Source organism: Artibeus jamaicensis, unplaced genomic scaffold (genome assembly GCF_021234435.1).
Source record: "Artibeus jamaicensis isolate MK-2021 breed Jamaican fruit bat unplaced genomic scaffold, CSHL_Jam_final contig_685, whole genome shotgun sequence".
Taxonomy (NCBI): domain Eukaryota; kingdom Metazoa; phylum Chordata; class Mammalia; order Chiroptera; family Phyllostomidae; genus Artibeus; species Artibeus jamaicensis.
In genome coordinates, this window is record NW_026521924.1 from 6511737 (window position 1) to 6533323 (window position 21587).

At 38.4% G+C, this 21587-nt stretch overlaps 1 protein-coding gene across 1 annotated transcript in view; it reads right to left on the minus strand.

Moving 5' to 3' along the window:
* The window catches only part of SLX4IP (SLX4 interacting protein), a 231868-nt gene that overhangs the window by 189054 nt on the left and 21227 nt on the right, over positions 1–21587 (minus strand). The window contains exon 2 of the mRNA XM_053671415.1: positions 18876–18930. Within this exon, the coding sequence (XP_053527390.1) occupies positions 18876–18902 (27 nt within the window). The 5' untranslated portion in view covers positions 18903–18930. The remainder of the gene's footprint in view (positions 1–18875; positions 18931–21587) is intronic.

A 21587-nucleotide genomic window follows, 5' to 3' on the forward strand; every position in this document is an offset into this window, starting at 1 on the left:
GGCCCAGCTGGCCTTCCTTTTGGGGTTAACTATGACCCTTATTTGACCACAAATGAAAAGAAAAAAAAATCCATATGAAGACTTGTTTAAGGACATTGATACCTAAAATGAAGAAAGAAAGGGGGTCTAGAGAGAGAATGGCTTTTAAAAGCGAACTCCAAAGTTCATATATTGCCTGGGGTCTCACTACATATGGCATTAAAGACTCTCACAAACATTAAGGTTTTGAACATACTTCCATATCTATCTTATATGATTTCTCAATATCACCTCAAATTGAAGAACATCTCCTTTGAGAGTACGGGCTTTTATAAGAAGCACCTTCAAACTTTGCTTAAAAACATCTTCATTTACTTTACAACTTGAAATACTGTTAGACTAACAGAACATTCAAAAAACTTTTTAAAGCACTAATAAGAGCTCTAGTAACTTTAAGAAGCACTGCAAATTAAGCTGCTTTATAAAACATCCTGGAAGAAAACTTAATCACAATGATTAATATGTATTATGATTATATTACTGAGAATACCTAAAATTTATTTTAATGTTTACCTGTTCTAAGCACTTTATATTTATTATTTGATTTAAACCTCGCAAGAGCTCTGTGATAAAAAAGAATGCACTTAGTGCAAGAGATAGTAATACTGCTGATCCAGGAAACATACGTTCTCAACTTTAGAGAATACATTCTATCTTTTCTCTTACTCTCTGAGCTTTTGGATCCAATCAGTATTGTAGAAGGTCATGCCTCTGTCTCACCTGGTCCACAGGCTAGCACCACCACAGTCCAAAACAGCCAGAATACATTTACCTGCCCAGATGGCTTTTTCTTTCTTCCGGACAAAAGACATTAGAAATGCCAAAATACTCAGATATTCATGGACCAAAATGCATTTCAAACTAGTTATTTTTAAGCATACTTTTCTAAATATTTTTGAAAGATTTTGTTTATCTATCTTTGAGAAGGGGGAAGGAGGGAGAGAGAGAGAGAGGAAGAAAAACAATGATGGATAAGAGAAACAGTGATCAACTGCCCCCTCATGCCCCCAACAGGGGACCTGGCCCTTAACCCAGGCATGTGCCCTAACCAAGAATCTAACCAGCAACGTTTTGGTTCGTGAAATGATGGCCAACCCATTGAGCCACCCCTGGCAGAGCAAGCACGCTTTCTAAATACAACAATATTCTAGGGATAACTTATAACACCAAAGTTGGTGAACAAACTGAACAGTCTTCTTAGACCCTGGCCTTAGAAAAAGAGTACCACAAAACATGATTAAATATCTAAACAGCTTTGTATTAGAATCAAATAAAAAGAACTGTAATCAATGTCTTCAACTACCATTAGTTTTGCAGGGCCCATATCAGGTAACAAGAAAGGGAAAGGGCAAAGATGCTAACACTTTCTGAGTGACGACTCCTTGCTAAGATGGAGAATAATCCAAGAAGTTTATACTAATACTATTTAATTAATCCTATTTAACATGGATACAAAGCTCAGAAAGACTAAGTCAATTCCCCAAGTGCAAGTCAATGTTAAGGCCCTGATTCAATAAACCCAGGCCTTTCTGCCTCCAAAGCCCAAATTATTTCTATATATAATATACCAAAAATCCTCAAAAAATGATTTATAGAATTATAGAAATGTAAGGCTAGACAGGTCCTAAAAGTCTCCATAATTCAAACCTTGATTTAATAGGTAAGGGAGGTATGGTAAACAATCTCTAAAGATGGCCACTAACAATTCCCACTTTTTTATATAAACACTGTTCTTGCCCATCAAGAGGCGAAGTCTATTTCCTTTCCTCTCACCCTTGTTGGAGACCTAGATCTCCTTGCTGTCCAAAAGAATAGAGTGGAATAAGCAGTTTGCTAGTTTGGGACACAGACCTTACAAAGCCTCTCAACTTCCACTGTCATGTTCTCCGGAGAGGTCAGACACCACGCTTTAAGGGAGCTCAAGCTAGACTACTGAAAGACAGGACAACCTGGGAAGAGAGAAGTGCATCATGGAGAAGAACTGAACATTTGAGTAAAAAGCCTTCTGGAACTCTCCCGGCCAATCGTGATTTGAATGCATCCAAGTGAGTGACCACCACCCAGCCAATGCCATGTAAAGCAGGAAAACTGCCCAGCTGGATTTCCTGACCACCCCCCGCCCCCAAATTACAAAAAAGTTGGAATCTGTCAACACAGCTATAGATACCTAAAACAAAAGATGTTAACTAGCATATCCATAGTCAGGAACCAATATCAAGGATTAATCTAAGGATCTAAACCTCTGACTTCTAGCCCCAACCACCTGCCACTCTAGCCCACTAAGAAAACTGACACAAATAGGGCACCCAACAGATCTATGCCGATGGCTTTCCACAGCATCCCATTCAGAAATAGATCTAAACAAAATTATTGTACTCATTTGTCTGCGACTCGGAGCACTCTCTGGCATTTCTGATCCAATAAACTACTGTTATTTAAAGTTTGCCATTCCCTTAAGGATACGGACAGATGATCACCAGCCTTGTCTGTATTTAGTGCCTAACCCAGGGCCTTGCATGCCAAGGATAAATGAAGATTTGCTAATTGACACATCCCATATGAAAAGAATTAAACCTGTGTTCACCCCAAAGAATTATGAGACCAGGAACAATTAAGACACTAAAATCAAGGCCCTCTAATACTATAAAGAATGTCGCCATAAAGTAATTGCTGAGGGCCCATGATATATATAAAATGTTATCTTCCCAAACACGTTCAAAGTAGAATGTCCTTTATTATTAATGTGATACCCACAAGAAACCCTGTCAAACATATAGCACTATTATTGGAGAAGTGGATGCCCAGAGAGGTGACGGGATTCACCCAAAGTCATACAATTTTCACAAGTAAAACCACAATGTAAATTCAGGGAACCTAATTAAAAGTCTGAAGCTAATTCCATCTTCTAGAATTCTTTCCTGAAAAAACTGATGATCCAACTTTCAGGTACTATTCAAAAAAAGCCTGGAGTCACATGAAGAGAATATAGAGAACCACAAAAATTCAGAATTATACATGATCTTAAGATTGATCCATAAAACATACAGTTAGCCCTTGAACAACATGGGTTTGAACTTCACAGGTCCACTTAAACGTGGATTTTTTCCATAAATACATAGTGAATTTTTCTGGTAATGAGAACTGGGATGCTAGACCTGCCACACACCTTGCCAGAACCTACAGGACACTGGACCTTTGTGAACCAAACAGTGTAACATTATTTCTTGTATCGCACTTGCTAAATACAGCATGTGCCTATATGAATGTGTAGTATCACTATTAAAATTTCATTACCTGATGTTTCTAGTAGTCCTAAAATCAGAATATTATTGCCCCATGCTACTTACATGCAACAAGCTGGTGTATACATACATACATACACACAATGGCCTAGTTTCCTATATTACTTAACCATGGGTATTTCAAGAAGTTATTACCAGAGAAGCATTTAAAGGACAACATATGGACACTTTGCATCTTTTTACAGTATTTGGCTAATGATTGGATTATTGTACACACAGGCTATTTCAGTGGATTATATAATATAAGGAGACTTCTCACCTCTTGATTCCTTAACCACAAATCCCCCAAACTAACAGTAATAATAACAATAAGGAAAGGTGAGGGGGGAAATGGAGTATCTGTAATAACATTGTGATGGCAAGGACTTCATCCCAGTCCCAACGGAAACTTCCCTCCAGCCTTTACCACTAGGACCTGAGCTGGGCTGGGGTCTTAAAAGCTTTCTAAGAAAAAATGGGATCCTCACTCTCAGCCCATTGATTCTGGTTCCTGAATCTGGAAAGGAAGCATGCCAGAGGCAGCCTTTGTCACTCTGAGAATGCTTTCTCTGAGGCCACTTTGGATATTTTGGGTTGTGGTGATTGTTTTCTCCAGCTTCAGTCAATGGTGTTGTTTCCTGGTAAGAACATAGGACAGAGCAATCTAAATATCCACAGGCTATGGATGACAGCATGCACACAACTCCCAGGAAAACAAACACAGGCATTTAGGATATCAGGATAAGTGAGGAGTGAGCCAGCAATTTTAAAAGCACTCCAGTTGCTGTGCTTCCTTGGATCACAGTTACTTTACAAAACATGGAACGATGATGCCCTCTACAGCCCTCAGAGAGAATCCGAAGAACTTAATGAATTCCCGTATCTGCGAGACATCCTCAGTCTACTTTCCTACTAAAAATTATTTTCACTCTAGAATAAATAACATATGTGCTTTCCATGTATGTTGGAAAAATTAAAGTATCATGGTCTAACACTAAGTGTTAATTAAAATAAAATATAATAATGCCAAATAATTAACACTATTATCCTAATGTAGTTTACTTTCCTAAAGGGCATATAGACACAAACTCTACATATTGTCATTCTGGCTATTAACAGAAGCTTTTTCAAAAGAATTACTTAAAATATTTTCAAAGTGGAACTGTGGACTCCTAAAAGGAGAAACAGCTTGAGATGAATTTTTTTAAAGAAATACACCATGAATTAAAGATTATAACATTCTCTGTCTGGAACTGAAAAAAGACCAGTAAAAAATAACTTTAAGCTGTGTGACTTCCCTGTTCTCCCTGAACCATGAGGGAAGAAACTTCTCATCTTTGTAATATGGAAAGTGAGGGGTTCTGAGCACCTCAGAAATGCACCAGATTATACAAGGCTTGTATAGATACAGAAGAAGCACAGCACAGGTCCTTCTTCTCATGGCTTGTGGCTGGGACAGTATGCTGTAAAAGTTTATGTATGTGTGTATATAAGCAATTGGAGAACATACATAAATACAACAACACAAGCTATATATAATGGTCAAAGGAACAAAGTCAGAGGGTAATCAATGTGTGAAAAATTTGGATTATTACGTGTCAAAGAAAAAGCAGTCATTGGTCAAGGATGGGCAAAGTTGATGGGCAAAGACTAAGGACGAAAAGATGAGAGAGAACAGGAAGAGAGAAAAATCACAGGCCAGATCACTGCAGGAAAGGCAAATGCATCTGTTGCATAGAAATAGCTAGGCCATGTTCCCAAGTTCCAAGATGAAAACTTTGCTCAAAGTTAAAGGGTAGTTATCAGAGTACTTTAATCTAGCTTAAGAGACTGAGTTAGCTCTGATTAAACAAATGGAATTACTGGATCACTTAAGCAAGGAAGCAGCATGATGAAAATAGTGTTAAGCAAACATTATAACTTGTCTAGATGAACTGAAATGGCAGGACAGGAAAGAAATGGAGATTAATGCAGAAATACAAGCACGAAGAATAACAACAGCTGGATTTGTAAGAAAAGAAAAGCAGCAACTCCAAGGTACTCTACAAAAGGTGAATGCATTAAATAGGTGATTATGCTTACAGAACTAGACATCATAATTTGACAAGCCCAGGATGTGTGAGAGGAGTACCAGGGACACTCAAAGCAAAAGCCAGTTTAGAAGGAAACTATGACAAATTGAATTCACGGTTTGAGGTTTTACAGATTAATTTAGGAAGAGACTTCATGGTGGCAGCTAGCAAGCTGAAACTGAAAAGAGGATGAGAAGCCAGGGTTGTACTTAAATACTTTCTAAACATCCAGAAAAAGAATAAATGAACTTATACACATGGGAAAGAACTGAAAAAAAATAGAACCCTAAAACTGTGTGTCTGGCCAGAAAAGCAGAGAGAATACTAGGAAAAGGAAGTTTTATCTCAAGCACAAGAACTTTGTTTCAGCACTCAGAGCAAATGCCGTATTCAGTGAGAAATTACCTAAAAGCTTTATGCCTGAGGCAGAATTAACTGGGTAACTGTTGGTAAACTTTAATCAGCACACATTTAAATGAATAGTTTCCAGCAACAGATAATATGCAATGGGGAAAAAACAGCAGCCTACTTTATTAAACTTGAGCATGTCATCAACCACTAAGCAAACTCTTACTGATCCTGGTGTCTTTAAGACTTAAAGCTCCTCAAGGAAAACAGAATTAAGAAGGAACTGGAACATGAAGAGTGTAACTAGTATGAAAACAAATACAGAGGTTCTTCTTTCACTTTGAAAAGTTTCACAAAGAAAAATACGTGCCTCTATAAAAACATTCTTAGGGATAAATGCTGCACACTCCTCAAATTCATTTCTAGCAAAAAAAAAAAGTAAGCATTTAAAGCTTTCATGATTTATTCTGTTAGGACACTTCAGTTTTACTCTTTCTTAAAATTTAGTAGAAAGTCATTACTAAAAACTCAACTGATATGAAAATATTTGCATAAATCTTTTTTCAATAATAATCACGAAATCAATACATCTATTTTCAAATAAGCATAGATGACAGTCATTACCACATTCCCCTTTTAGGTAACTGAAAAACCTAGGACACGGAATTGAAATTATTCACTGAGGCAAACTCGGAAGACAAAAGCCCATTTGCTATTCAACTTTCTTCCATGGAAGTTCAGAGCATTGTTCTTCACTTTTACTTTTACTATAAAGGGAAATAACTGTCAATTCTTGGGCATATTTCTCTTTTTGTGGTTATTCTAAGGAATGCAGAGACTAAGGTTAACTGAAATGCACAGCAGAACATAAAACTATAATGGCTACAAAGCAGTGGAAAGAAAAACAAATAGTAAAGATTCAGGGAGATTTTAAAAATGTAAAATCTCTCTCCTCATTAACATTAACAAAATCTGAAGCCTATTATTTTAGATTTAGAAAAACTCACCCTTCCTACCCCAAACCTACATCTCACCACCCCATCCTCACTCCCCACCTACTTAATAAAGTAAGTGGACAACTATCAAGAGCAAAAGTTAAAGCTTTAAGACTCCTGGAATGGGTGGGAAGGCGGGGGTTGGTGGTCATTACACATTCCCTGTGGAAGAAGACAAAGCCAGATCCACATTCCAGGGAAATCTGGCTGGTCGGAGTTTTTCCTTAAATACAGATTGGCCTGTCACTAAACCAGGCTCTGTAATCTTCCCAGGCTGCCAGAGCTAGGAGCGCCAGGAATCCCTTCTAATTAATCAAGCCCTCTCAACAAAAATTTTCCCACCCAAAATAAAGTGGACTGTGGGGAGGGGAAAGCAGCAGAGCAAGCTTTGTAGCCAAAAGAAATTTAGACTTTGGTATAATACCTAACTAATCCAAGAAAACAGATGCAGGAAGCAAAGGAAATGACCTACAGAGAGAGACAATGAGATAGGAACCTTTCATATTACTGCTTCACTGGAACCCCAGTTGAAAATTTTAAATCCTAAGAGTGAAACCTGAATGCATTATATATACTTTTAAAAATACCTTTAAAGCAGGGGATAGATCCATAAACTTTTTAGAGGGAGATGCCATGCATATTAATTTGACACTTTTGACAATAATTTATTACTAAAATTTGCTTTCTTTTCATTCAAGCTTTGTGTTTAAGTGGATAAAAGCCCATAATTAAGATCATTATATGTCCATGACTATTTCTTGCTTCCACTTGCAAAGGAAACAGCCCTGCCTTGGCCTTGCTAATTTACCCGCCCTTGCAGCCAGTTTAACCCACGGTAACTTCATTGAAAGTTCACTCTGACTAGCTGCAAGGAGGCAGGCATCCAGAGGATGCAAATATTTAGACCCTGTGATGTCCAATAAAGCTGCTTCTAGCCATGTGCTTTCAGAGGTACATTTATATACCCAAATCAGCATTTATACATAAATATTTCAGACTTTGCAGGCAATGAGGTCTTTGTTGAAACTATTCAACTCTATCATTTTAGCATAAAAGCAGCCAGAAACCATACCTAAACAAATGGGAATGGCTATGTCCCAGTAAAACTGCCTTTACAAAACAAGCAGCTGACCCTTGGCCCCTAAGGAACTTATCTTGGGTAAATTCTAAAACACTGGGGTGCATGTAGAACTAGATCTAGAATTAAGATCACCTAAGGAGCATTGGAAAGACGAGTCTGCTTTCACCACTACTTTCAACTGAGAAAGGAGTCACTAAAGTACTGTATAGGAGGTGTCTCCCTGCCACAAGCAGTAGTGGCCCAGAAGTCAAGAGTCCTTGAAAGCTGTAGTACCAAAAACTCCCTCACCTCACCCACCATAGCCATTTCCAGGAATTCTGGCCTAAAAGAGTTCAAGGCCAGGGCCATGGCAGTTGGGAAATAAAAACAAAGAACAAACAAAAAAAAACCCTCTCTTACTTTCTTACTTGCAGGAAGGTCAGAAGACCTTTCTTTCATTTGAAGGATGAGCTGTTTGCATAGATAATTAATTTCATTCCAGGGAAAGGCAGAGAATAAACAACTGAGACTCAAGAGGCCAACTATTTGGTGTTCATTTAGTTTTCTGTTACTCTGGGAAACATGTTCTATCCAAGTAGTTTTCAACCCAAACAGTCAAAAGTAGATGTATCTATATGAAAATCTGCATAAGTTAATTCCTTTTAAATTTTATTTACCCATTTAATTTTTTATCTTAGTAATGCACACACAGATTAGAATGACATCAAAACAGGCCTCTTCTGTTCCATCCCGCTACCACTCCCACCCCACTCTCACCCACCAGGAACAATCACACTGAAAACTTTAGCTATTTGTTCTGGTATTCACCGTCGTATTCCTAAATACCATGTTTACACTATAATTTCTTATTATTTCAGTTTTACATAGTTCCCATAAAAAACGAGGCAATGCTTACAACCCACCCTCCCACACATCTTGGTCCCTAACCTTCCAAATTTAGAAGTTAACGATAATGAACTGTAGGCTTTGTTCAAAGCAGAGCCGAGCTTACTTTGCTGTCTTGCGCAATCTTTTGTTTGCTTAAAGTGTTGCATCATTCTTCTTTTATTTAGTTTCTTGTATTACTATCACTAAATTGTTCCTACACTCTGATAGACCTAAAAAAACCCTCTTCTCAATATATTTAAATACATGAGGTATTTTATTCATGTCATTTTTGTTGAAGACATCTTTCTTGGAACCTTCTGTCTTGATCCAGTCAGACTGGCTGCTTTGTAGGTGGGATACACAGTTGATCATTGTGGGGTTTGCTTATGCTGTCACCTGTTAAATTCCCTACTTCCTGGATTTCATGTCGCACTGTTTCTCTGTTGACCCCTCATCTAGGAAAGCCACATCCTTCCTAAAATAAGATACATTCAAAGGAAATTACTTAGAATTTACATCTCTGAAAATGTCTCTATCTACATTAACAGCGATTGAAAGTTGGGCTGTGAAGAGAGTTCTCGGTTAGAAACCAGTATTATTGGAATATTGAAAGAATTTGTCCCTAGCTGTTGCTGCTGAGAAGGCTGTTCTGAGTCTGATTCCCTGTACATGACCTGTTTTTCCTTTAGGATGTTCTACACTCCCAATGTTCTGAACTTTTAGGATGATGTTCCTTGGTACAACTCATTGACTTTGCTGGGTACCCACTCACAGCAACTTTCAAAAGGAAACTGTCCATTCTTTCTTTAAAATTTCTTTGTATAATCTCTTTCATGACTTCTCTCCCCATTATTTTTTTTTCTAGAACTCTAATTTTTCATATCCTCTAATTTTCTTATGATTTATCACCAATTTTTGTCTATAATCTTTTTGCTCTACTTTCTGGGCAGTAGGCCTCAACCATCTTCCCACACTTCACTGAATTTTTAATTCTTTTCTTTTTAAAATTTATAGATTTTGGAGAGAGAGGAATGGGAAGAGAGAGATGAATTGGAAGAGAGAAAGAAATAAACATCAACTTATTGTTCCACTTATTTATGCATTCATTGGTTGAGTCTTCTATGCACCCTGATGGGAACTGAATCCAAAACCTTGGTGTATCATGTCGATGGGCTAACTCATTGAACTACTGGGCCAGGGTACTGAATTTAGCTCTTCCTAGTCTCAGGAATTTCCCTTGTTTACAAAATCCCGATCTAGTTACACAGTTATAATTGCTTCTTTTCTTGCTCTGAGAATACCAATTACAGCGTTTTAAAAGTCTTCTTTTGCTCCCTAAAATCTCTCTGACCCTCTGAGTTTCCTCATTCAATTTTTCCTCTCTTTCTCAAGTCTTCCTTCAATCTCTGATGATATACTCTTTTGTCCATTCATAATTAACAACATACAAATGAATGCTGATTAGAAACTTTGTGTACATGGGTGGGATTTATTGACAGCTGGCGTTTGGGAATTCAGCAGGGACTCAAATATTTGGTTGGAGATGCCAAAATACAGGCTCTACTAATATCGGACAAGTAGACTTTAGATTAAAAAGTACGACAAAAGCCCTGACCACAGTGTGGCTTAGCTAACTGGATGGCACCCTGCAAAGCAAAAGGTCATCAGTTCATTCCCAGTCAGTGTACATGCCTGGGTTGAGGGCTCAGTCCCTGGTTAGGGCATGTATGAAAGGCAACTGATGGATGTTTCCAGATGTTTCTCTCCCCTTTTTCTCCCTCCCTTCCCTCTCTCTAAAAATAAATAGTCTTTTTTAAAAAGTATGATCAGTATGACTAGACATAAAAGAGATATCTCATAATGATTAAGGATTCAATTCAACAGAAAGATAAAGCAATCATAAACTTACACATACCTATTAATAGAGCCTCAAAATATACATAGCAAATAGCAATGAAAGAACAAATATACAAATCTCAAATCATAGCTTGAGATTTTAATACACCTTTCTTGGCTGAAAGAACAAATAGACAAAAATATTAGTAAATACATAGCAGATTTTTACAACACAATTAACAAACCTAAGCTAAGGGACTCATATACTTCAATGCACCTGACAACTATCACATTTTGCAAAGGCTTATGGAACATTTACCAAAATAGACAAGAGGAATTATGCTAAATATCAATAACAAAATCATCATCAGGAAATTCCCAAATAAGTAGAAACAGTGTAAGGAGTTTTGATCATCAGATAGTTAAATAACCCCATGATCAAAAATACAATCACAATAAAAATTATAAAATATTTTTACTTGAAAAACAAAGGCCCCACAAAATAAGAAGGATACAATTAAAGTACATTTGCTTAGAGAGAAATTTATAGCTTTAAGCATATATACTAGAAAAGAAGAAGGCTCACAATAACTTAAGCATCCATCTTAAAAAACTAGAAAAAAATAGAGCAAATTTGTTCAATGAAAACAAAAGGAAGGATATAATTAATTAACAAAACAGAAAACAATTATACTACAAGGTTAAAAAAATCCATTCATTCTTAGGGGGAAAAACTAGTAAATTAATAAATACCTAACAGTAATAATCAGTAATTACTCCTTTGACAGTGGAAATCAAAATCAAAGCTCACACCTGTCAGAATGACTATTACAAAAAGACGAGAGGTAAATACTGGTGGGGTTATAGAAAACAGGGAATCATGGTTTGTATGGATTGCTTGGAATGTAAATATCATACAGCCATTATAAAAAACAGTATAGTAATTTCTCAAAACCTTAAAAATAAAAACTACCATATGATCCAGCAATCCCACTTCTGGGCATATAGCCAAAGGAGATGAAATCACTATGATGAAGAGATACCTGCGTTCCCATGTTCATTGCAGCATTATTATTTTATACTCACCCGAGGACATTTTTTTTCATTGCTTTTAGAGAGCGAGAAAGAGAGGGAACCATTGATCTGAGAGACATATCGATTGGTTGCCCTCTCATACATGCCCTGACGGATGGAACTGCAACCTGACTGTACATCCCAACCAGGAATTGAACCAGAAACCGTTCAGTCTGCACAACAATGTTCCAACCAACTGAGCCACAACGGCTAGGGCCATTGCAGCATTATTCACAACAGTCAAGAAATAGAAACAACCTCAGAGTCTACTGATAGATAAATGAGTAAAGAAAATGGAAAAATGAGTAAAGAAAATATACACAGAATGGATTATTATTCAGCCATAAAAAAAAGAAAATCCTGACATTTGCGACACTGTGGACACTTTGAGGGCATTATGCTAAGTGAAATAAGTTAGACAATAAGAAAGACAAATACTGTTTGATCTCAATTATAGATTTTAAAAAAGAGTTGTGGTACATTTATACAGTGAATTATTACTCAACCATAAAAAAGAAACCTTACTATTTGTGATAGCAGGGATGAACCTAGAGGGTTTCAAGCTAAGTGAAATAAGTCAAAGAAAGACAAATACCATGTAATTTTACTTATAAGTGGAATCTAGAAAACAAAATAAATGAACAAACAAAACAGAAACAGAGTCATAGATACAGAGAGCAGACTAATGGTTGCCTGAAGGGAGGGAGGTTCAGAGGCTGCATAAAAAAGATAAAGGGATTAAGAACTACAAATTGGTAGTTACAAAACAGTCACAGGAATGTAAAGTACAACACAGGGAATACAGTCAATAACATTGTAGTAACTATGCATGGTACCAGATGCGTACTTGAAATATTCGAGGGATCACTGTAAAGTATATAATTGTCTAACCACTATGCTATACACCTGAAACTAAAACAAAATAATATTGAATGTCAACTGTAATAAAAATATATTTTAAAAACAAAAATAAACAAAACATCAAACTCATAGAAACAGAGCAGAATGGTGGTTGGCAGGGGCTAAGCAGTGGGGGAAATGGAGAAATGTTGGTTGAAGGAAAATGTACAAACTTCCAGTTATAAGATGAATAAGGATCTAAAGGTATAGCATAATGACTATATTTAACAATACTGTACTATATACCTGAAAGTTGCTGAGAGTAGAGTTTTAATGTTCTCATCATAACGACAACAAAATGGTAATTACATGAGGTGAAGGATGTCTTGACCTTATTGTGGTAAACATTTCATCATATATATGTTTATCAAATCGTCACAGTATACACTTGAACTTAACAATGTTTTATGTCAATCATATCTCAATAAAGCTAGGGATAAAAAATAATCATCCCTTTGGAAGTTTCAGCCTGGCTGTTAGAATATTTGGGAGCCAGGAGAGCTTAGAGCTAGTATCCAAATGCTCCAAAGGGGTAGAAGAGAAATGGGAGTGAACCCATTCTAGTTAAGCCCAGATTTGTGAAGAACTTCAACTTTCCATTTCTTACACAATGCCTGACACACAAATGAGTACTCAATTTGTAGATATCCTCATATAATACTCTCTGGTTCACATGGGTAAGTTTGCTTATCATTCCTTAGAACAGTAACTATTCAATAGAGCTTTTTCCTTCATTCTCTTGAGAAACTCAGCCTTCATGAAAATGTAACTAAAAAAAATCTTCACTCACTAACCAAGGGATGCTATGTGGAAGCCTGCCGTCTATATAGGGCCTTGGGAGGGGGAAAAAGGAAAGGAGAAGAGCAATAAAAATACAGGAAAATACTAAAACACCAGCCTTGTGCCAGAATCTGTTTACAGTTGCAAAGTTGTGCTACCCACAAGGTGGTGGAATCCCCAGCCATGAAATTAACATAAAATTTCATCCTAAACCACTGAAGTGCCAAGGGTTCCAGTAGGAGTAAACTTGAAACTGCTCAGCAGCTCTGTGGGGCTCACAGGTCTTCCTACCTGTCCAGGACGTGCCTGAAAATCACAGCACGGTGAAAAAGTACACATATAGACCGAGAAGGAGGCACAGGTAGACACAATCAAAAGGACAACAACAAATTTAAAAACAAAAAACAACCAGAACTGACAGAAAATTGAACTATATGCAAGTCCCATAACCAAGGAGTTAAAGAAGAAACATTCATCCAGACCAGTAGGAGAGCCAGAAAAGGGCAGCAGGCAGAGAGGACTCATGGCAAGGCAGCGGCTGGGGGACTGGGGCAGGCAAGGTAGTGGCTGGCAGACCCACTGAGGCAGCAGATGGTGGACAGGGCGGTCCCACATCTGCGTGCAGATAAATTTGGAAAAACAACTGGGAAGAGACATAGACTGCACCACCAACGGTTCCAGCATGAGGAAATAAAGCCTCAAAACCTCTGACTGAAAACACCTGGGAGGGTTGAGGCAGCAGTGGGAGAAACTCCCAGGCTCACGGGAGAGTTCGCTGAAGAGACCCACAAGGTCCTAGAATGTACACAAACCAACTCACCCAGGAATCAGCACCAGAAGGGCCCAATTTGATTGTGGGTATTGAGAGAAGTGACTGAAAACCAGCAGAATACAGAGCAAGTAGCACTGTTCCTTCTTGGACCCCAGCCCCACACATACCCCACATACAGTGTCATAACGCAGCAACATGGGTTGCCCCGCCCTGGTGAACACCTAAGGTTTCGCCCCTTACTATGTAACAGGCCCACCAAGACCAAAAAACAGCCCAAATGAAAAAACAGATGAAAGCTCTAGAAAAAATACAACTAAGTGACAAAGAGATAGCCAACATATCAGATGCACAGTTCAAAACATTGATAATCAGGATGCTCACAGAATTGGTTGAATATGGTCACAAATTAGAGGGAAAAATGAAGGCTATGAAAAGTGAAATGAGGGGAAAATTTACAGGGAACCAACAGTGAATGGAAGGAAACCAGGATTCAGATCAACGATTTAGGCCAGAAGAAAGAAATAAACATTCAACCAGAACAGAATGAAGAAACAAGAACACAAAAAAAATGAGGAGAGGCTTAGGAACCTCCAGAAAAACTTTATACATTCTAACATTTGAATTACAGGGGTGCCAGAAGGAAAAGAAGAAGAGCAAGAAATTGAAAAGTTATTTGAAGACATAATGAAGGAGAACTTCTCCAATCTTGCAAAGGAAATAGACTTCCAGGGAGTCCAGGAAGCTCAGAGTCCCAGAGAAGTTGGACCCAAGGAGGAACACACCAAGGCACATCATAATTACATTAGCCAAGATGAAAGATGAGAGAATCTTAAAAGAAGAAAGAGAAAAGGACAGTTACCTACAAAGGAGTGCCCATAAAACAAAAACAAAAACAAAAACAAACTAAGCAAACAACTAGAACAGGATCAGAACCACAGAAATGGAGATCATAGGAGGGTTAGCAACAAGGGAGTGAGAGAAGGAGAGAGGGGGAAAAGGTACAGAGAATAAGTAGCATAGATGGTAGGTAGAAAATAGACAGGGGGAGCGCAAGAATAGTATGGAAAATGTAGAAGCTAAAGAACTTATGACACATGGACATGAACTAAAGGGGGAGAATGTGGGTGAGAGAGGGTGTGCAGGATGGAGGGGAATAAAAGAGGGGAATCGGACAACTCTAACAGCATAATCAATAAAATATATTAAAAAAAAACAAATAATCTTAAAAAAAAAAAGACTGTCAGCTGATTTCTCAAAAGAGACCTTGCAGGCAAGAAGGGGCTGGAATGAAGTATTCCAAGTCATAAAAGGCCAGGACCTACATCCAAGATTGCTCTATCCAGCAAAGCTTTCATTTAGAATGGAAGGGCAGATAAAGTGCTTCCCTGATAAGGTCAAGTTAAAGGAATTCATCATCACCAAGCCCTTATTATATGAAATGTTAAAAGGGACTTATCCAAAAAAAGAAGATAAAAAATATGTACAGTAAAATGACAGCAAACTCACAATTATTACCAACCACACCTAAAACAAAAACGAAAACAAACTAAGCAAACAACGAGAACAGGAACAGAACCACAGAAATGGAGATCACATGGAGGGTTATCAGTGGGGGAGTGGGGGGAAATGAGGGGGAAAAGGTACAGGGAATAAGTAGCATAGATGGTAGGTAGAAAATAGATGGGGAGAGTAAGAATAGTATGGGAAATGTAGAAGCTAAAGAACTTATAAGTATGACACATGGACATGAACTACAGTGGAGGAATAAGGGGGGTATGCAGGGTAGAGGGGAATGAAGGGGGGAAAATGGGACAATTGTAATAGCATAATCAATTATATATATATATATATATATATATATATATGTATGTATGTAAAGTATACATATAAACAATCCAGCAATTTCAATCAATATATTCCATACTTAATAAACAAATGGCAGCAATAATAGAACAATCTAAAATAGACTATGAAATAAGTTACTCTAAAATTATGAAGGACATAAACAGAGGAAATGGAAACAGGTTGAAAAATAAGAGAAGTATATAAAAAAAGAACTGGCAGAATTTGAATTCAAAAGAAATAACCAAAAATAGACAAGTTAAAGAGTATATTAAATGCAGATTAAATAGCAGGTTAAACATGGATGAAAGGTTTTAATTAACTGAAAGAGGTTTGACAAAAAGAACTCTGAATGCAACAGAGACATAGAGAAGAGAAACAGAAAAAGGCAAATAGCCAAGCAGCACTCATACACGCCTGCTGGAACGGATTCATCAGAGAAAGCACATGGTAACAGCATCACTAAGTGTCTATGTCTCCTTCCAACCATGACACTGTAGGCAGGCAGTTCACAGCACTCTGGAAGGGTGAGATGTCATATTCAGAATGGGATCCCAGTACTTGGGTTGTAAGGCTTTTAAGCTGCATGGTTAGGAAAGCACTGGCCCTTTGCCTGTGTGATCAAAGGAAAGCATACAATCACAATGTGATGTGTAAAATCTTTCACATGTTTCAGAAACTTGCTGCTATCCCTAACCTGCTACCTTGATACTCATGGTTAGGTTAACCGCCCTGCCTGGCATGAATCAGGAGCTAGGTTCTAAGTATTCACGGTGTGACTGTGAGATGGGGAAAACATGGTAGAGAATTTGCCACATCAGTGGGTATGGCCTGAAAGTCGAGAGACCCATCCCTGACATAATTATGGGCTGGGGTCCAAATTTTGCGATCATCCAGGATTGCTCTACTGGGCCATAGCCAGTTTAGGCAGAGCTTTGCAAGAGGTCCAGTCCTTTTCTGAGAAGACAGCTTACAGGGGCTCAGTCCTGGATAAGTAAGTATTTCTCCTCTAGCATATAAGAAACTATTATATGAGACTATCCAACAAACTCTATAAAATACTTCCAAGTTCTTCTTGGCTGAAACCGAGATTATGCAGACAGAGAATAAAAAGAAGCACTACCCAAAGAGAAAATTATTGAGATTTTTCAAAACTGATAAAAAATTTGAATCTTCCAAATGAAGATGTACAATATACTGCATCCCAAGTCAGCTAAATAAACACAAGTCTGTATCTCAAGATTTAATTGTAGAACTACAGATTACACAAAAAAATAAACCTAAAGCGCAAGACAGACAACCAAGAAAGGAGTCACAGTGAGGTGGAGAGCACACTGCTGTGGTAACTAGTCTGCACAGAGCACCCAGCAATCTTCCCCTTCCCTGTAAGTACATGTTGCTTCTTATATTGAGAAGTGCAGCTTCCTGTGGCTGTGCTTAGAATGCTCTGACCAACAGAATGCAGCAGAAGTGGACCCTGAGATGAGGACTGGTAAATTAAACTTCTTTCTTCTTGCAACTCTGGCTGTGGGTCACCATCCTTCAAATCTCAAACACCATGTTAGGAGAAGCTGAATCCACATACAGCAACCACATAAATGACAACTTGGAGGGCAACAATTAACAGCCCCAGGTATGATTCCACCCACTTCAAATACTAACTGACAGCCATGTGTGTAGTCATCTTCAATGCTCTATTTAATTTGAGAGCCAATGTAATTACAGACCCAGGCAACAGCAAAAGAACAGACCACTGATACCAAGCAACTTACAGAATCATGAGAAAGCATAAAATGGCTCATTTTTAATCCACTAAATTTAAATTTTAAATAGATAATTAAAACATTTCTCAGCTGCAATAACAGATTCCAGAGATATCTCTAAAATGCTGAGAAAAAAATTATGCTCAACGTAGAATTCTAACACAAAGTATATATCTTTCTAGAGTAAGATCAAAATATATTTTTAGACAGGCAAATAGTAAAAATTCACCACTTAATCTCTCACAGAGAGAAACACTACAGAACACGTGGGACAGAAGAAATAATTGTAAGCAATAAAATTTATAAATATGTTGTAAGTCTAAGTAAGTACTGACATGTTAAAGAGATACAACTATAATATTAAGTAATATCTCATCTGGTTAACTAATTTGTCCATTTTGGTGTTTTAAATGCATACTTAATACAACAGTAACAGAGAAAATGTCCTAAAGAAGAGCCACTATATATGCAAGCATCTTCTAAACCTTACACTCACTATTTATCAGTTCTTCCCCCACCCTTCCCTCATATGTGATCCTCCCATGCCTTCACACCTGAGAAGATACCAACCCCAACCATTAAGGGATACAGAAAAGATACTTCTAAGAAGAAAGTGAAGTGGGCAACCACTCAAGAGAACTCTCTCCTGCCATTTACTCGGTGCAGCACTTGATGCCTACTTCTTTATCTTCATCCACTTTGTCAGAATCAAAAATTATGTCATGGACATGTAATGTGAGTAACAATTTCTAAAGTTAAGAACCAAGTTATGCCTTCTGGGCAGAAGCAACTCCCATAACCATATAAACTACCAATTCTCTCCTCCACCTCATTCTTAACATGCAAATTTTCAATCACCCACTAAAGTTTTCAGCAGAGAACCAAGTTTACAAATTATTTTTAAAGATTTTATTTTATTTATTTTTAGAGAGAAGAAAGAGAGGGAGAGAAACATCATGTGCGAGAGATACATTAATCGGTTGCCTCTCGCACGCCCCCAAATGAGGGCTTGGCCTGCAACCCAGGCATGTGTCCCTGAATGGGAATTGAAGCAGCAACCCTTTGGTTCACAGGCCAGCACTGAATGCACTGAGCAACATCATCCAGGGCAGAACCAAATTTAAAGAGAAGAAAAGTTCAGAGCTTCTATTTTCAATTAGTATAGAACTTAGATATACTAGAAAGTGATTAATCATTTTAAAGAAGGCTATTAAGCATTACTTACTTTAACAGCAAATTTCTTTGACGCCATGCTTAATGATTCCAAAGTAATCACAGACCTTTAATGGAAAAAAAAAAAGTTAAAATCTCTTTGTATTTGAATACTATATGGGAGAGAAAGGTTGAATGAACAGCTAAATATCAATAGGTATTTGGAAGACGAATGTTTATTTATAACTAGTCTTAACACAAATACTATACTGTATTAGTAATTTAAAACTGCCCATAAAAAAAGCACAGGCCCAGTTGTATTCTACGAAATGTTTAAAGAATTAATACCAATCCTTCACAAACACTTTTTTATCCTCACATAAGAATTTTTTTTCATTGCTTTCAGATAGATAGGGAGAGAGGATGTGAGCAAGGGAGCAAAAGAGCGAGGGAGGGAGGGAGGAAAAGGAGGAAAGATAGACATTGATGGGAGAGAGGAACATTAATTAGGTGCCTTCCCATATGCAGCCAGACTGGGGTTTAAACCCGGAACCTGGGTATGTGCCCTGGCTGGAAATAGAAGCCATAACCCTTCAGTCTACAGAACACTATAAGCAACTGAGCCACACCAGCCAGGACCACAAATTATTTTTGTAAATGTATTTTATTGATTATGCCATTACAGTTGTTCCATTCCCCTCCTTCATTCCCCTCCACCCTGTACACCCCCTCCCACACCATTTCTCCCCCTTTAGTTTATGTCTATGTGCCACAAGTTCTTTAGATTCTATATTTCCCCTACTATTCTTGCCCTCCCCCCTATCTATTTTCTCCCTACCATCTATGCTACTTATTTTCTGTACCTTCTCCCCCTTCTCCTCCCACTCCCCTGTTGCTAACCCTCCATGTGATCTTCATTTCTATGGTTCCACTCCTGATCTAGCTGTCATCTTACTTTGCTTTTGTTTTAGGTGTGGTTGTTAATACTGTGAGTTTGCTGTCTTTCACCGTTCATATTTCTTATCTTCTTTTTCTTAAATAAATCCCTTTAACATTTCATGTAATAAGGGCTTGGTGATGATGAACTCCTTGAATTTGATCTTATCTGAGAAGCACTTTATCTGCCCTTCCATTCTAAATGAAAGCTTTGCTGGATAGATCAATCTTGGATGTAGGTCTTTGGATTTCATGAGTTGGAATACTTCTTTGCAGCCTCTTCTTGCCTGTAAGGTCTCTTTTGAGAAATCCACTGACAGTCTGATAGGAACTCCTTTGTAGGTGACTGTCCCCTTATCTCTTGCTACTTCTAGGATTCTCTCCTTCATTTTAATCTTGGCTAATGTAATGATGATGTGCCTCAGTGTGTTCCTTCTTGGGTCCAACTTCTTTGGGACTCTCTGAGCTTCCTGGATTTCCTGGAAGTAGACTTCTGCTGCCTTTGCCACGTTAGGGAAGTTCTCCTTTATTATTTCTTCAAATAAGTTTTCTACTTGTTGTTGTTCCTCTTCCCCTTCTGGTACCCCTATAATTTGGATGTTGGAACATTTAAAGATGTCCTGGAGGTTCCTAAGCCTGTCCTCATTTTTTTGAATTCTTGTTTCTTCATTCTTTTCTGGTCATTTTTTTCCTTCCTTCTGGTCCACTCCCTTGATTTGAGTCCCAGTTTCCTTTCCATCACTATTGGTTTCCTGTGCATTTCCCTTCATTTCATTTAGTTTAGCCTTCATTTGTTCCTCTAATTTGTGACTAAAATCAACCAGTTCTGTAAGTATCCTGATCACCAGTGCTTTGAACTGTGCATCTGAAAGGTTGGCAATCTCTTGGTCGCTTAGAAGTATTGGCTCTGGGGCTTTGAGCTGTTCTTCTCTAGCCATAATGCTTTGGTCTGTTCCCACCTGTTGTGTATGAGGGGTGGAGCTTTAGGTGTTCACCAGGGTGGGGCAACCCAGGTCTCTGGGTTGTGATGCTATATGTGGGGGTAGGGTCAGAGAGGGGCAATGGTATTTGTTCCGCTCTCTCTCTCTCGAATTTCGGTCCCCTCTGCTGCTACCCGCAAGCAAACCGGCCCCCCCAGCCCCCCCGTGCTGGCTTTCGGGTGTGTGGGCCTGTGCCTGTGCACCTTCCAGGACCCTGTGGGTCTCTCCAACAAACTCTCTGTGAGCCTGGGAGCTTCTCCTGGTACCTCGACCCCGAGAATTTTTCCAGTTGGTGCTTTTAGACTTTAATTCCTGTCGCTGAGGCCTTAGTTTGTGCAGTCTGTCTCACTGCCCACTCCTTCGCCTGGTTTATCTGCGCACGAATGTGTGACCGCAGTCAGCCAGCCACCTTGAGCCCTCACTGGGTCCACCCGTTGCCACCCCACACCTGGGATCTGCCAACTGCCTCCTGCTCACCTGGGTCGTCAGGCCAATCCTTCATGCCTGACCCACTCTGCCAGCTGCTGACTCCACCCCTCTTACCAGTCTGGCTGAATGGTTCATTGTTGTTGGACTTCTGTACAGTTCAATTTTCTGTTTTTTTGGTTGAGCTTTTGTTACTAAAACTTTATTGTCTTTAAACTTGGTTGTGCAAGGAGGCACAGTGTTTCCACCTATACCTCCATCTTGGCCACTAAAATCAGGACCACAAATTCTTCTTTTTTAAAAAAAATATTTTATTTATTTATTTTTAGAGAGAGGGGAAGGGAAGGAGAAAGAGTGGGAGAGAAACATCAATGTGTGGTTGCCTTTCATGTGTCCCCTCCTGGGGACCTGGCCTGCAACCCAGGCATGTGCCCTAACTGGGA